This window comes from Musca domestica, unplaced genomic scaffold, assembly GCF_030504385.1.
Source record: "Musca domestica strain aabys unplaced genomic scaffold, Musca_domestica.polishedcontigs.V.1.1 8, whole genome shotgun sequence".
In the NCBI taxonomy this organism is placed as follows: domain Eukaryota; kingdom Metazoa; phylum Arthropoda; class Insecta; order Diptera; family Muscidae; genus Musca; species Musca domestica.
Genome location: NW_026712409.1, coordinates 16,909,555 through 16,924,640, shown reverse-complemented (window position 1 = coordinate 16,924,640; position 15,086 = coordinate 16,909,555). Strand labels below are relative to the sequence as shown.

General features: G+C 37.2%; 1 protein-coding gene across 3 annotated transcripts; it reads right to left on the bottom strand.

Annotated features, from left to right (window-relative positions):
- Positions 1–58: 58 nt before the first annotated feature.
- On the bottom strand, positions 59–13,504 carry LOC101897668 (uncharacterized). Of its 3 annotated transcripts, none has more exons than XM_005177070.4 (6): positions 11,963–13,504; positions 11,594–11,787; positions 8,362–8,524; positions 8,185–8,293; positions 6,210–6,391; positions 59–445 (listed from the first exon to the last, which is right to left on the bottom strand). In XM_005177070.4, the coding sequence occupies exons 1-6, from the start codon at positions 12,054–12,056 to the stop codon at positions 366–368; spliced, it is 822 nt and encodes a 273-aa protein (XP_005177127.1). In that variant the 5' UTR covers positions 12,057–13,504; the 3' UTR covers positions 59–365. The 3 variants fall into 3 exon arrangements, with proteins under 3 accessions (XP_005177127.1, XP_058986942.1, XP_019895650.1); XM_059130959.1 differs by having other exon boundaries at positions 6,200–6,394; positions 11,963–13,501; XM_020040091.2 differs by having other exon boundaries at positions 6,210–6,394; positions 11,963–13,501.
- Positions 13,505–15,086: the final 1,582 nt, after the last annotated feature.

Genomic DNA, 15,086 nt, shown 5'->3' with positions numbered 1-15,086 from the left:
AATACCGCAAAATTTATTTTACGTTTTCTATTTTCTGGGTTTTTTTGTTTTTCTTGGGGTTTTGTTGTTATTTTTTTTATTGGGAATCTTGTTGTTGTTGGTTGTTTTTTTTTCATCTGGGGGTTTTGTTCATTTTTTTAAAATTCTAAATAGAAATATCCTATACGAACACAAATATACTTTTTGGTTTTTTCGATTTCCTCTTCTTTGTCTTCGATTTTTTGGTTTTTTCTTTTTCTTTCGTCCTTCTTTGTTATATATTAAATATTATTTGTTTTTTTTTTAAATTTATTATTATTCTTATTTATGTTATTAAATTATTATTATTTCAATTTTTGTTTTTATTTTTATTACAAATATCCAAACTAACTGCTTAAAGCTAAAGACGCGATCGACATGACTACAGCGACTGTTGTCCATTTACGTTGTATATTTGTTGCTTTATCTGCAAGGAAATGAGATTGGGAGAGGAAAAAATTATTTATTAGAAGAAGAAGAAGAAGAAGAAGAAGAAGAAGAAGAGAGAAAAATAGAATTTCAAAATTTCCAACAACAATTTGGTAAATTGTTGTTATGGCAACTGAACTTAAAAATAAACAACCAGCCCGACCGGCTGTTGTTGCGTCGCCTAATTTGTCCCCAAAAGGATATTTTGTCACATGCTACGTCAGCCGGTCTGCCGTTCGGACATATGCTTTATCATTTATTAATAGATAACCATTTTTTAAAAGTTAATTGTACAATAATGTCCATTGAGTGAAATTGCGCCCTTCACATCGTCGTCGTAATGGCCTAGATCCGCATTGCGTGCCGTTGTCATTTCAATTTTTGTAAATTTTAAATCCCTGTCATTATTTCCTCCTCTTCGGACATGTCAAAAACATGTCAATTATAGTCGTGAAGTATGGTCTATAATTAACACCTTGAACTCGAAAAAGGGGTTTTCAGGGGTCATCTATAAATAGATGGAATATAGAAGGACGTCTGGTTATGGAAGACCGATGGAAGGTGCTCTATTAGTAACAGATCAAAGAGGGTCGCTGGACCTTCAAAATATTGGATATTGATGGTAAAGCTACTTTGCCTTCCATAGACAACCTTCCAATTTTCATCTGATTTTAGAAGCGAAAAAAGGGTCCAAAAAAAAAAAAAAAAAAAAAAAAAAGACCTACAGAAGATCTTTTACTAATAAAATCTCAGCTAATTATAAAATGCTTAGAGAAGGTCCAGAGCTTATAAATACATTTTAGTTGGTCTGATATTGATGGTAAAGCTACTGGCGAATTGCTTTCTATAATAAAGCTTCCAAAAGTTTTTTTATAAAAGGTTCTCGGTGTGCAAAAGATCTCTAGATCTTAGATCCCAAAAAAAAACCCTTTTATTTATGAACACCTATAGAAGGCCTTCCTCCAAAAAGGTCTGCTATGTTTTCTGTAAGGTCTACTTTTTACAGAAAATCTATAAATGGTTTTCGAAATATGGAAGACCCAGAGAGGTCTTTTATTTACGAAGGATCTAAAAAAGACCTCACATGGATGGACGTTTATCAATAGAAGATTTATAGATACTTTTTCTGCAAGAGACCCATTGAGGATCTAAATAAGATTGTAAGTTAATTTAGATAGTTTCCATTCATTATACCCTCAGCCATATGGCTAGAGAGGGTATATATCATTTGATACGGTCAAAACGTGCCTAGTCGAAATAACGGTTTTAGACCCTAGGTATCTTTGGACCAAATCCGTTTCAGGACATTTGGAGTCGATCTAGCGATGTCCGTCCGTCCGTCTGTCTGTCTCGAAGGAAGTATCCGATTTGATCCAAACTTGGTACATCGTAATATTTTTGTCAAATTTATATCGATTTTGGAGATGGGCAATATCGGTCCACTCCTTCTGGTACCTCCCCCACAAAAGGTCGAAATTTTCAAAAAAAAAATATTTTTTGCACAGAAAGAGAAACTATAACCCGATTTTGCTCTAACTTTGCAAATCCTAATATTAGCGCCAGTGCGAGGTCAGGTGTGAAAATGGACAATATCGGTCCACTCCATAAAGTACCTCCCCCACAAATGGTCAAAATTTTGAATAATTACAAAACTCATAAAATGTGATGTAAGAGTCCGATTGTCTTCAAATTTCACACATCCCAATATTTATATTACCCCAAGGTTTGGTGTTTAGATGGAATATATCGGTTCACTCCTTCTTGTACCTCCCCCACAAATGGTCGAAATTTTCAAAAAAATATATTATTTGCACAGATAGAGAAACGATAACGCGATTTTGTTCCAATTTTGCAAATATTAATATTTGCGTCAGTGCTAGGTCAGGTGCAAAATAGGATAATATCGGCCCACTGCATTAAGTACCACCCCCAAGGGTAAAAAGGTAATTTCTGAATAATTATAAGTCTTATAAAATGTGATGTAAGAATCCGATTGTCTTAAAATTTCACACATCCCTATATTTTAATAAACCCAAGATCTGGTGTTAAGATGGAATATATAGATCTACTCCTTCTGGTACCACCCCCACAAGAGGTCGCAATTTTTAATATCCATTAAGCTCCCAAACGCGAAACTAACATCGGATTCCATTTAGACTTGGCACATCTGAATATTTCTATCAACACAGGATCTGTTAAAAAATACGGTAGAGATCGGACCATTCCTCCTGTGGTGGAGGCACAAAGGGTCAAAGTTTTGAAAATAAAATCTGAAATAAGCATCAGGTTCTCTTTATATTTCACACATCCCAATATTTTCAAAAACAAAAGATCCGTTGTGAAGATGGGATATATCGGTCCACTCGATCTGGTACCTCCCCCACAAAGGCTCAACATTTTGAATATCCATGAAGACTTGGTACATTCCAAAATATCCATTAACACAACACAGTTCATATCTACCACGTTACAATATTTACATCATATTTATTTAGATCCGATACGAAATGGCCAATATTGGCCAATTCCTTCAGAACCAACTTCATAAGGGAATAAACATTTGAATAATCATAACAGAAGTCAAAATATTTTTAGATAATCAAACATTGGCTAAGGGTATACATCTGTCGGCAAAACCGACCGATACTTTTTTACTTCTTTGAATTGTAACATTGTTGTATCTGCTTTCCCATACCTCTCTCTGTATCGGTCTTAGTTTTGTAGTTCCCATTGTGCAGCCATTAATTGTTCTCTCTTTCTTACTCACTCGTATTTATAATTACGAACCCCTTTGTTTTCATGTATATGAATGGACATGGTTGCCATTTCGTTGGCATATTGTGAACCATTCGGAATGTTGATTGTTGATGATATACAGATGAGGACCTATGAATACGGGCGAAAGTCTTTTCGGGTTTTGGTTAAAACGGAATTATATAATAATACTTATAGGAGACCCACAAAGGGTCTTTAATCTATACATGGCCCTTGTAAGTGCATCTCCCAACAGAAGATCTCCAGAAATATTTCTTTACGTATAAAACCTTTCGAATGTCTTCTATTCGTAATAGACCTACAAAGGGTCTTCTATCTTTAAAAGAGCCATAAATAGTTGATGGACATTAAACGTCCTTCTTTTCATAAAATTCCCATAGAGAGATTTGTATCTATAAAAGGCCTATGGAAGGTATGTCTAGACCTGTACAAGGTTTTTTGGAATTCGTTTTTAATTTTAGAAGACCCTTGGGAAGTCTTTTATACTTGGAGAACATATGGTATATATAAGGTCTTGATCTAAAGCAAAAATCTTAGATGGAAGGTATACCTTCTATCTACAGAAGGTCCTATCAAAGGTATTGAAGAATCATAAAAAGTTCTACTGAAAATTTTTTACTAATTAAATTATTTTAAAAATATTCTTTCTTAAAAAAGACCTATAGAATATAGTCTTCTATCTATAGAAGTCCAACAGAAGATCTAGAGAGGATGTGCAATCTTAGAATAGGTATATTGAAAGTCTCATATGTATAGACAACCTTAATAACGCTATTCATTACATACGGAACCCTCCTTAGATTTTTCATCTTAGGAGGATCCATGGCAGTTCGTCAATTTATAGAGGACCATCATTTTCTAGGGTCTAACATGTGCTGCATTGAAGAATTGCATTTTCTGGACATTTTGGATTGGATATCCGATTTGTTTTCTAATTTTCTTACCAAACTAAAATCGAGACTGAAGATGGCAAAATCGGTCCACTTGTCCTGGTACCATCACACAAAATTTTCGAAATACATAAATAAAAAACAAGTAAAAAAGCAGCTAATATCGGCCGGGCCGAATTTTTAATACCCTCCAGCATTTGGAAGGAACTTGAAAAATTTCAAAAAAACAAAAATCTGTCGAAAATTACCGTCTATACGAAGACGTGAATCTGCATAAGTAATGTTTCGTCATAGGCTGTAGTACCGATTAATGTCGCTAATATCATCAAAATGCCGAATATAGGGAGGTGTCGTTACATGTGGTCTATACGAAGACGTGGACCATTTTGTCTTCTTGCAGTACCTATTCAAATACGAAATTTGAATCAATTCCGATATAAATCATTATCCCGAATATCGGGAGGTATCGGTATATGGGGGCTATACGAAGACGTTGTCCTGCATAGACAATTTTCTGTCATAGCTTGTAGTTCCGATTCCGAACTTCAAATACGAAATTTAAAACAATTCCGTTTAACAATGTCGGTAAAATCATCAAAATACAGAATATTGACAGGTATAGGTATATGGGGGGACTATACCAAGACGTGGATCTGCATAATTAATTTTTTGTCATAGGCTGTAGTACCGATTCCGAACTTCAAATACGAAATTTCAAACAATTCCGGTGGATAATGTCGCTAATATCATCATAATGCCGAATATAGGGAGGTATATGATTATAGGTGGTCTTTACGAAGACGAGGACCTGCATTGACAATTTTCTGTCATGACTTGCAGTACCTATTGCGAACTTCCTATACGAAATTTCAAACAATTCCGGTTAATAATGTCGGTGAAATTATCAAAATACCGAATATTGAGAGGTATCGGTATATGGGGGGACTATACCAAGACGTGGATCTGCATAATTAATTTTTTCTCATAGCCTGTAGTACCGATTCCGAACTTCAAATACGAAATATGAAATAATTTCGGTGGATAATGTCGCTAATATCATCAAAATGCCGAATATAGCCGCCCTATATGATATATGATATGATTATAGGTGGTCTAGACGAAGACGTGGACCTGCATTGACAATTTTCTGTCAAGGCTTGCAGTACCTATTGCGAACTTCCTATACGAAATTTCAAACAATTCCGGTTAATAATGTCGGTGAAATTATCAAAATACCGAATATTGGGAGGTATCGTCACATGGGGGCCAAACGAATACATGGACCTGCATATGTAAGGTAGCCCCCAATTAGGCTATGAAGTCTATTTTTATACCCTCCATCATACTATGGAGGGTATATTAACTTTGTCATTCCGTTTGTAACTCCTCGAAATACTCATGATAGACCCTACAAAGTATATATTTTGGATCAGCTTAAAAATGCTGAGTCGATTTAACGATGTCCGTCTGTCTGTCTGCCCGTCTGTCTGTTGTAATCACGCTATCTTCCCAATGAATTGAGATAGAAGGCTAAAATATTGCACACTAGTGTATTTTGCCAGTATGCGGGTTTACTTCAATCGGTCCACGTTTTCGTATAGCCCCCATACAACGGTATCTCCCGATATTCGGTATTTTGATGATTTTGGGCATATTTTCCCACGAATATGTCTAAAAATTGGCATTTGTTGGTCATAATGGCTTCTAATGTTTCCTCTACCCTAAGGTGGAGGGCATTCGGCCCTGCCGAACTTAATGTGTTTTTACTTGTTTTAAATATCTTCTTTTTTCGACCGGAACGTCCCTAATCTGTTCCAAGATTTTCCGTCAGATGGTGTTTAAAATTTTATGAACTTAAAATATGTTTTCTCAAAGATCCACAGAAGGATCCTTATATTCAGTCAGTCGGTTTTTTTTGTAAAAATGTTCTTGAAAAAAATCCACGATTTTCATCGTGAAATTTTTCCCTGAGAAATACCCGATTTTCTTTGGCAATGTTCTGAACAAAATTTTTCCCAAAAGTTTTTTTTTCAAATTTTAGTTTTCTTAAAACAAAAAGAAATATCGACTCTACCATTATCTCTTACCTCTACTTACCATAGAAAATAGTTTCCCGTCTTTTAGTGTAATTGGTACCAAGCAGGTAAAATGCACATGTTATCGGTGTGGGTGATTCGAATTTATCTCTAGGTATACGCGTTCTAACTGTCATACTATATAGGCCACTAGCATTCTGATCCATTTGCGTCAGTACGGAATCCAAAATTTTTGTATCAAATCTGCTAAAGAAGGAAAAAAAAAATTAAAGAAAAATGTTAGTTAAATGTGTGTGAAAAGGGGGAAGAGAGGGGTGTGGTGAAGATATAAGGTCTCATAATGGGTAAATACATAAGGAGAGAATTTTTTTTGGTTTAAATCATCGGCTGGCTTTATAGGTAAAAGAATAAAGGATGACAGCCCATGATATCATCTGGAAAAGCCCTATTATGTGTACAGGGTGAGATGAAAAAACTACAAGCAACTTGAGACTGCTGTCATTTCTAAGCCACTCGTCCGACAGCTGTTAAAATTTTTCCAGCGACAGCTCACTATATTCTTTGCAAGCGTACAAAAGCATTTTGTTGAGAATTTTCCAGAAAAAAAGTTATTCGTGATGGAATTCAAGCGTGATAGTGTGATTTCTTAATATTTGGCTGAGAGAACCACAAGTGGCTATCATTAGAGCCCTCCAGCATTTAAATGTGAATAAATCATTTGTGTCTCGTACCATCGCTCGTTACCGTGTGCTAGTACTGGGAGCGTAGCCCGACGTCAAAGAAGTGTACGGAAGAAAACAGCAACATCAGCAGAAATGGTTCGAAAAGTAATGAAGCAGCGACTTGATCGAAACCCGCGTCTCAGTAGCCTAAAAATGGCTCATGAGCTGAACATATCGCAATATTCCATTCGCAAATATTGAAAAATAAGCTCGGGGTTAAACCATTAAAATTCCAAAAAGTGCCAGAACTTACACCGCAACAGAAAGAAAATAGTCTCAAAAGAGCTAAAGAGTTGCTTCGCTTGGCCGAAAGTGGTGAACTGCCGAATTTGGTTTTCTCCGATGTGAAAATATTCGTTGTCCAGCAGTTTGTAAACAAACAAAATGATCGTGTTTACTTGCCAAGGAGGTCAGCTGAAAATGTACACCTTCGGTTGGCTACCAGAACTCAAGCGCCAGCCATGGTGATGGTGTGGGCCGCCATAGCAGCCGATGGTCGCTCTCGCTCGTATTAATCGACCATAGCATCAGAATAAATGCCGAATATTATCGCGAAAATATTCTGGAGGTTATATTAAAGCCTTGGGCACGCACAACATTTTGGCCGCAGACCTTGGACATTCCAACAGGACTCGCACTCAGCACGCGCCACCCTAGAATGGTTGCGAAATGAGGTTCCTCTCTTCATTTCCAGCGCACAATGGCCACCAAAATCCCCAGATACCAATCCGATGAACTATTGTGTCTGGAGTATTTTGGAAAGCAAGGTTGGCACTAGAAAATACCACAGTGTCGATCACCTCAAGCAAAGCGCTTCGCGGGGAATGGGCCAAAATACCGCAGAGCATCATTCCGGCAGCGTGTGAAGGTTTCATTGGCCTTTTGAAGGTCATAATTCGTGCCAAAGGTTACCAATTCGAACAAATCTAAACTTATTCTAAAATTTAATGCTATTTCCGACATTTTTTGTTTTCATTCAAATTTATTCAATTAAAGATTAAAAGAAAATTTAAAAATTATCGCGTTTGACTTTGTTGCAGTTTTTTTATCTCACCCTGGATAATATCCCTAAGATGGTTCAAAAATTTTTCTGAGAAATTCAAGTTTTGTCTACATTCGGGTATTCAATTTTAAATCGATTTGGTATTCTGTTCATTACGAACGGCCATTTTAAATATTTTTTTTAATTTTTTTTTTTGACGGATATAATGAAAAATTCTCTCTCTTTATTGAGCAAGTCCCATTGATACAACATTTCCTCTGCAACCCCCTGTTTGTAGATATACCAAACTTAACTCCTTATATTACACTTACTTTACGTATAGTACGGGTTGGGGGAAAACATTCTGAACGGCACACATTACTTCGACATTTTCACGCGTTCCATCCATTTTTGTTTCAAGTAAAAAATCCGATTCAGGAACTGTCAAAAAAAAACAAGAATTATTTTTTTTTTTAAATCTCTAAAATGGAATCTGCTGCTGTACTCACCAATTATTTGTAGACGGCTACTTCGTTTATCTGTTGATTCGAAGGTTTGGACAAAACATGTATACTCCCCGGTCATATTCCAGTCTGGCCTACGTATTGATATCACACCCGGACTACCCTCTGTTGTGTAGATTTCCGTATTGATTTTCGATTTCATGATGCCCTGTTAAGAGAGAGAGAGAGAGAGCAGAGAGTTAAGAATATTTCATATCTAAAAAAATCCAGAATATTAGTATGCGGCCTTCCTGGGCTTCTAGAAAAAAATTCTAAAAAAACCCAACTTATGATCTCTAGAATATTTAAAACAAGTAAAAAAGCAATAAGTTCGGCCGGGCCGAATTTTTAATACCCTCCACCATTTGTACTCCATCAGTGACTCGCATTTCAAATTTTAGAGTTCTAGCTCATTCCGTCGAATTATTCCTTTAAGTTCGATTTTCCAAACTCCAACCTTATCACACGGCTACGAGCCAAGTCTGACCCTCGCGCATGTTTCGAGTTTTTAGCTATATTCGTTCACACTAATGGTACCATTTTATAACTTTTCTTAACCTATATGTTCGTATTTCCAAAAACCCTTTGCTATATCTATCCTGCACTCCATCAGTGACTCTCTATCCAATACAGAATTCTAGCTCATTCAAATCCTCATTCAAACTCAAAAACCCAACCTTATCACCCAAGAATGATCCTCGTGGAAGTTTCAAGTTTTTAACTCTATTCGTTCACATAGTACCAAATGGTACCATTGTTAGTACCATTTTTGGACTTTTTGTAACGTTCGAATTTCCAAAAAACCCTTTGCTACATCTATCCTGCACTCCTTTAGTGACTCTCAATCCAAAATTCTAGAGTATTCCGTTTCACCGATACAAAGTATTACATTTTTAGTACATTTTAGTACGGATTTCCAAAAAACCCAGCCTAAACACCAAGACTGACCCTCGTGCAAAATTTCAAGATTTTAGCTCCTGCCGTTTCGTCTGGGCATTGATTCTTAGTCAGTCAGTTAGTTAGTCAATCATTTCATTACTCCAACTTATGGCCACACTGGGCTTCTAGATTTTTTTTTAAATCCCCCCCAATGAACCTACTGCATCTCTAGAAAATTTTATAAAAAAAATTCCGGCTTATGGCCACACTGAATCTCTAGAAAATGTTATGGCCCCACATGACCTCAAGAAAATAGTTTTAACAAGTAAAAAAGCAGTAAGTTCGGCCGGGCCGAACTTTGAATACCCTCCACCATTTGAAACGAATTAGAAAATTTTCAAAAAAATAAAATCCATTAAAAATTCAGTTAAAATCTTTAAAATACCTAATAACGGAAGGTGCCGATATATGGGGGATATACAATTCTCTTTCAGGAGGTTAAGTACTCTTGGAACTCCTTGTTTGGATTTTCAGACAATTCTGTTGAAAATTTTGGCTAAAATCATCAAAATACCGAATATCGGGGGTATCGTTATATGGGGGATATACGATATTGTGGACCTATATGGACTATTCTCTTTCAGGGGGTAAGTGCCCAAGAAGAATTCCTTGTGTAGAATTTCAGACAGTTCCGTTGAAAAATGTGGCTAACATCATCAAAATACCGAATATCCGGGGGGTACCGTTATATGGGGGCTATACGATATCGCGGACCGATATAGCCCATCATCGAACTTGACCTGCCTGCAGACTAAAGACAGATCTGTGCAAAATTTTAGCTCCCTATCTGAATTCGTTTTGACTGTATCGTGATTACAACAGACGGACGGACATGGCTAAATCGTCTTAGAATTTTACGCTGATCAAGAATATATAAACTTTGTTGGGTCTGACATGAGTATTTCGAGGAGTTACAAACGGAATGACGAACTTAATATACCCTCCACACTATGTATGGTGGAGGGTATAATAAATCTCCAGTTTATAGTCATTACTGTTCCTCCATATTTTTATACCCTCCACCATACTATGGAGGGTATATTAACTTTGTCATTCCGTTTCTAACTCCTCGAAATACTCATGTCAGACCCAACAAATTTTATATATTCTTGATCAGCGTGAAATTCGATCGAAGTCGATTTAGCGATGTCCGTCTGTCTGCCCGTCTGTCTGTTGTAATCACGCTATCTTTCCAATGAATTGAGATAGAAAGCTAAAATTTTGCACACACGTATATTTTGCCAGTAGGCAGGTTAAGTTCGTAAATGGGCCATGTAGGTCCACGTTTTCATATAGCCCCATATAACGGTACCTCCGGATATTCGGTATTTTGATGATTTTAGCGACATTATTAACCGGAATTGTTTCAAATTTGGTATTTGAAGTTCGAAACGGATACTACAGCCTATGACAGAAAATTGTCTGTGCAGGTCCAGGTCTTCGTATAGGCCCCATACATCAGTACCTCCCTATATCCGGTATTTTGATGATTTTGGCGAAATTATTCACTGTAGTAGTCTCAAATTACGTATTTAGAGTTCGTAATGGGAACTACAGTCTGTGACAGAAAATTGCCAATGCAGGTCCAGGACTTCGTATAGGCCCCATATATCAGTACCTCCCGATATTCGGTATTTTGATGATTTTAGCCACATTATTCACCGGAATTGGTTCAAATTTGGTATTTGAAGTTCTAAATGGATACTACAGCCTATGACAGAAAATTATCTGTGCAGGTCCAGGTCTTCGTATAGGCCCCATACATCAGTACCTCCCTATATACGGTATTTTGATGAGATTAGGTACAAAACCCACCGAAATTGTTTGAGATGTCGTATTTGAAGTTCGTAATGGATGCTACAGCCTGTGACAAAAAATTATCTATGCTGTTCCAGGACTTCGCACAGCTCCGATATAACGGTACCTCCCTATATACGATATTTTGATGATTTTAGCTACATTTTTTCACCGTTTATTTCAAGTTTCGAATTTGAATATGGTAAGGGCTTATGACAAACAATGCCTATGTAGGTCGTATAGATCCCAATATAACGGCTATATTCGGAACTTTTTAAAATTTTAACAGAATTTTTTAAGGATTTTATTTTTTTGAAAATTTTCGAATTCGTTCCAAATGGTGGAGGGCCGGGCAGAACTTTGACCTTTTTAACTTGTTTAAATCCCCACTTGTGGCCCTATTGGACCTGTAGAACATGTATTTTTAAAATCCGCCTTCTAAATCCTTTTTGGTCCTTTGAATGGAGTGCTTAACTTCAGCTGATCTTTAACGTCAACTTACCATTGCAAATCCCTTTACGGAGGGTATCCATTGATATATCGAGTGGTTGTTGAACAGCCACTTGAGCACAAAGCCCTTTTCGCGCGGCCCCAATTCATATTCACAGTCTAGCACCAGGGGTTGCGGTTCTGTGTGACGTTCCAGCGTGTAGGTATGAGGCACCTTAAGATTGGTTATTCTGACCGACTGGGTGGCTAATTAAAAAGAAATCGAAAGAAGTGGAAGAAGAATAAGAATAAGTAACGTAACGAAAACCAATTAAGGTGGCTAATCTGTTGGTCAAGAAACCGGAAACGTATTGAGTTTCTTCGAAATGAAGACAGAATTAATGGTAAATTAAAAAGAGGGGTTGGAGGGGTGTTCACTTACTTGTTAGCAATGATAGCCAAGTTAGTATGCTAAAACATACCAGGTAACGTCTCAGAGCCATTGGATATGGAATTTGCAGTTGTTGGGCATTCATTAGTTTTTAAATCCAAAGTTGAACTCTGGATCCTTTTTTTGTTGTTGTGGGTGGCGGAGGGGATGATGTTGTGTGTGTGTGAGGGTATGTGTGTCGCTGTATGTGTTCTTGTTTTGGTGGGTGGCCAGAGCGAGGGGATGGGGTGGTGGTATGGCAGTGGTTTTTAATGGATTATTTTTGCTTGTTAATTTGGTTGATATCCTGATGTTGGTGTTGGCAGCTCCTGGTGATCTGCCTTTTGTTTTCTCCTGTCGCGTTTTTTTTTTTTGTTTTCTTCGGACGTCCTCTCGTTGCCTGTTTGTTGTCAACTCCTTGGCGGCCAGTTGTGAAAGGTTAATGGGGTTTTTACGTACAATCACCCGTATCTAATGCGGGAGTTAAGCGTTGCATTGCGATTTTTTTTGTGTTTTTTTGTTTGTGGTGTTGTTGTTGTTGTTGTAGTTCCTTTGGCCAGAACTCTTCATCCACACAACACAACATTTAGCCTAAGGACGCAAAACATCGTTGATTCATTTGATTAGCATTAAGTGAATGTCGTGTGAGAGAGAGCGAGAGAGGGGGGGTGCTGGTGGTGGGTTGGGGGCTCTCAGATGCTCTCCGGCGACTGAGTTTTGGTATTGCAGAAGTTTGGTACAAAGTTGTTATCAAAAAGCAATAACTAAACTTACAAAAAAAGATTAATTGACAGAATTTTTTTTGAGTTAAACTTTTGACGCTCTCCTTATCCCTCTCTCCTTATCCTCTTTTGCCAAATCCCTGCTTAGCTTAGATTCTTGGCAATCTTTCCTTGGGTTTTTCGTTTGGGAAATTTTCACCAAGTGTTACGAGTATTACTGCGCTGCCAGTGATAGTTGCCAGTTTTTCCTCCTTGCAAACTCCCCCAAATCAGGTTTCGTTGTCGTCGTCCTCGTCCTCGTCCTGCCTCTCTCTCTTCTGCTGCTTCCTCTTCTTCTTCTTCGTCGTCGTGCCTGCTTCTGGCCGAAATGTATTATTCCGCTATGTGTACCTATTGTTTTTTTACACTTTTGCCGAGATTTTTTCACTTGGCCAATTCCGAAAAGGATGTGATTGACTCATTTGTTCCCATATCCTTTGTCCTTTTTTGCACTCATTTTTGTCGTTTAAAATATTTATCACTTTTGCGTTTTTTTTTCTATTCTTAAAACAAAAGTCCTTTTTCCTTTCGCCAAGAAGGAGTTTTATTTCTTTTCTTTTTTTTTTTGCTTTTGCTTTGCTTTGCTTTGGCTATGAATTGTCAGTCAGTCCGTGTGAGCGAGTTAGCGACTCTGTAATGCGAAAAATCTTGTCTATGTGCACACTCAATGTGAAGTTGGAGCTCGACTGTAGAGTGTGTTTTGTGGGGGAGAGAGGGGGTCACAAGGGTGCAAGGGGGCAACGTGTATGTTATGTGTGTCCTATGAGAGGCAGCAGCAGTAGCAGCAGTGATGATGAAGAAGAAGAAGACAACGAAGTTTTGGAATGTATTTTGAAAGCTAATAATACAGTTGACATCTTTCACCTGACTACCGCCAACGGAGAGGGTTATCTCTCTCGCACAGTTGCATTGGATGGTGGCAGGACATGCAGTGCGCATAATCCGTAATAAAAGTTTAGAGCTTTTATTAAAAAGCTCTGCTTCGCAAAACATTTAATTTATGATGCGTCCTGTGCCAAAAAAGCTCTGAGACTTAGTGCGCATGTAAGGATTTTTTTGACAGTTAAACAAATAACTGTCAAAATATCCTGCAAAGTATTTTTAAGGCTTTCCAAAAAAAATCCGTTGCATTTCAAGAATTCAAAATTTATAACGGAACATGAATGTGTCTCTAAATGTGGAAATTCAAAATATTTTCTCAAAAAAATATATTTCAAAATTCCATGATTATGGCCATGTTGTGCCTCTACATGACCATAACCATGGAATTTTGAAATATATATTTTTTGAGACTCAGTATGACCATTAGTCGGGATTTTTGAAATATATTTTCTACAAGACCAGCATGGCCATTAAGGATTTTTTTAATATTTCTAGAGGTCCAGATTTGTCGTCCGGTCCAGGGCTATGACCATAATAATGGAATTTTGAAATATATATTTTTTTTGAGGCTCAGTATGAGCCTCGGGATTTTTGAAATATATTTTCTACAAGAACAGCATGGTCATTAAGAATTTTTTTTTAATGTTTGTAGAGGTTCAGATTTGTCGTCCAGTCCAGGTCCGATTGTTTTCGGGGATTTTTTAAGGACTCTGTGTAGGGTTTTTGTTAGATTGAAGTTTCTACATGTCCAGCGGAATAATAAGGAACACAAGGTATCCATAATTTCGTTTTAAAAAATTAAAATTTTTGGAGGCATGTGGCGCCATTAATGGCGACTTTTTAGTAAAATTTTCTATTGGGAATTTTTAAAAGATCCAGTGCGGCCATTAGTAAGATTTTTATACCCTCCACCATAGTATGGAGGGTATATTAAGTATGTCATTCCGTTTGTAACACCTCGAAATATACATTTTAGAACCCACAATGAATATATATTCTTAAGCAGCATAAAATTCTATGTCGTTTTAGCAATGTCCGGTCGTCTGTGGAAATCACTCTAGCTTCCGAACGAAATGAAGTAGATTGATAAAATTGTACTCAAATGTATATTATGTCTGCAGGACTTTTGGTTTTGAAAATGGGCCATGTAGGTCCACGTTTTGGTGTAGCCCCCATATAACGGTACCTCCCGATATTCGGTATTTTGATTATTTTAGCCACATTATTTACTGGAATTGATTCAAATTTGGTATTTGAAGTTCGAAATGGATACTACAGCCTAAGACAGAAAAATGGTCTTCGTATAGCCCCCATATAACGGTACCTCTCGATATTCGGTAGTTTGATGATCTTAGCGACATTATTTACCAGAATTTTTCTTTCAAATTTGGTATTTGAAGTTCGTAATAGATACTACAGCATATGCCAGGAGATTGTCTGTGCAGGTTCACGTCTTCGTATAGCCCCCATATAACAGTACCTCTCGATATTCG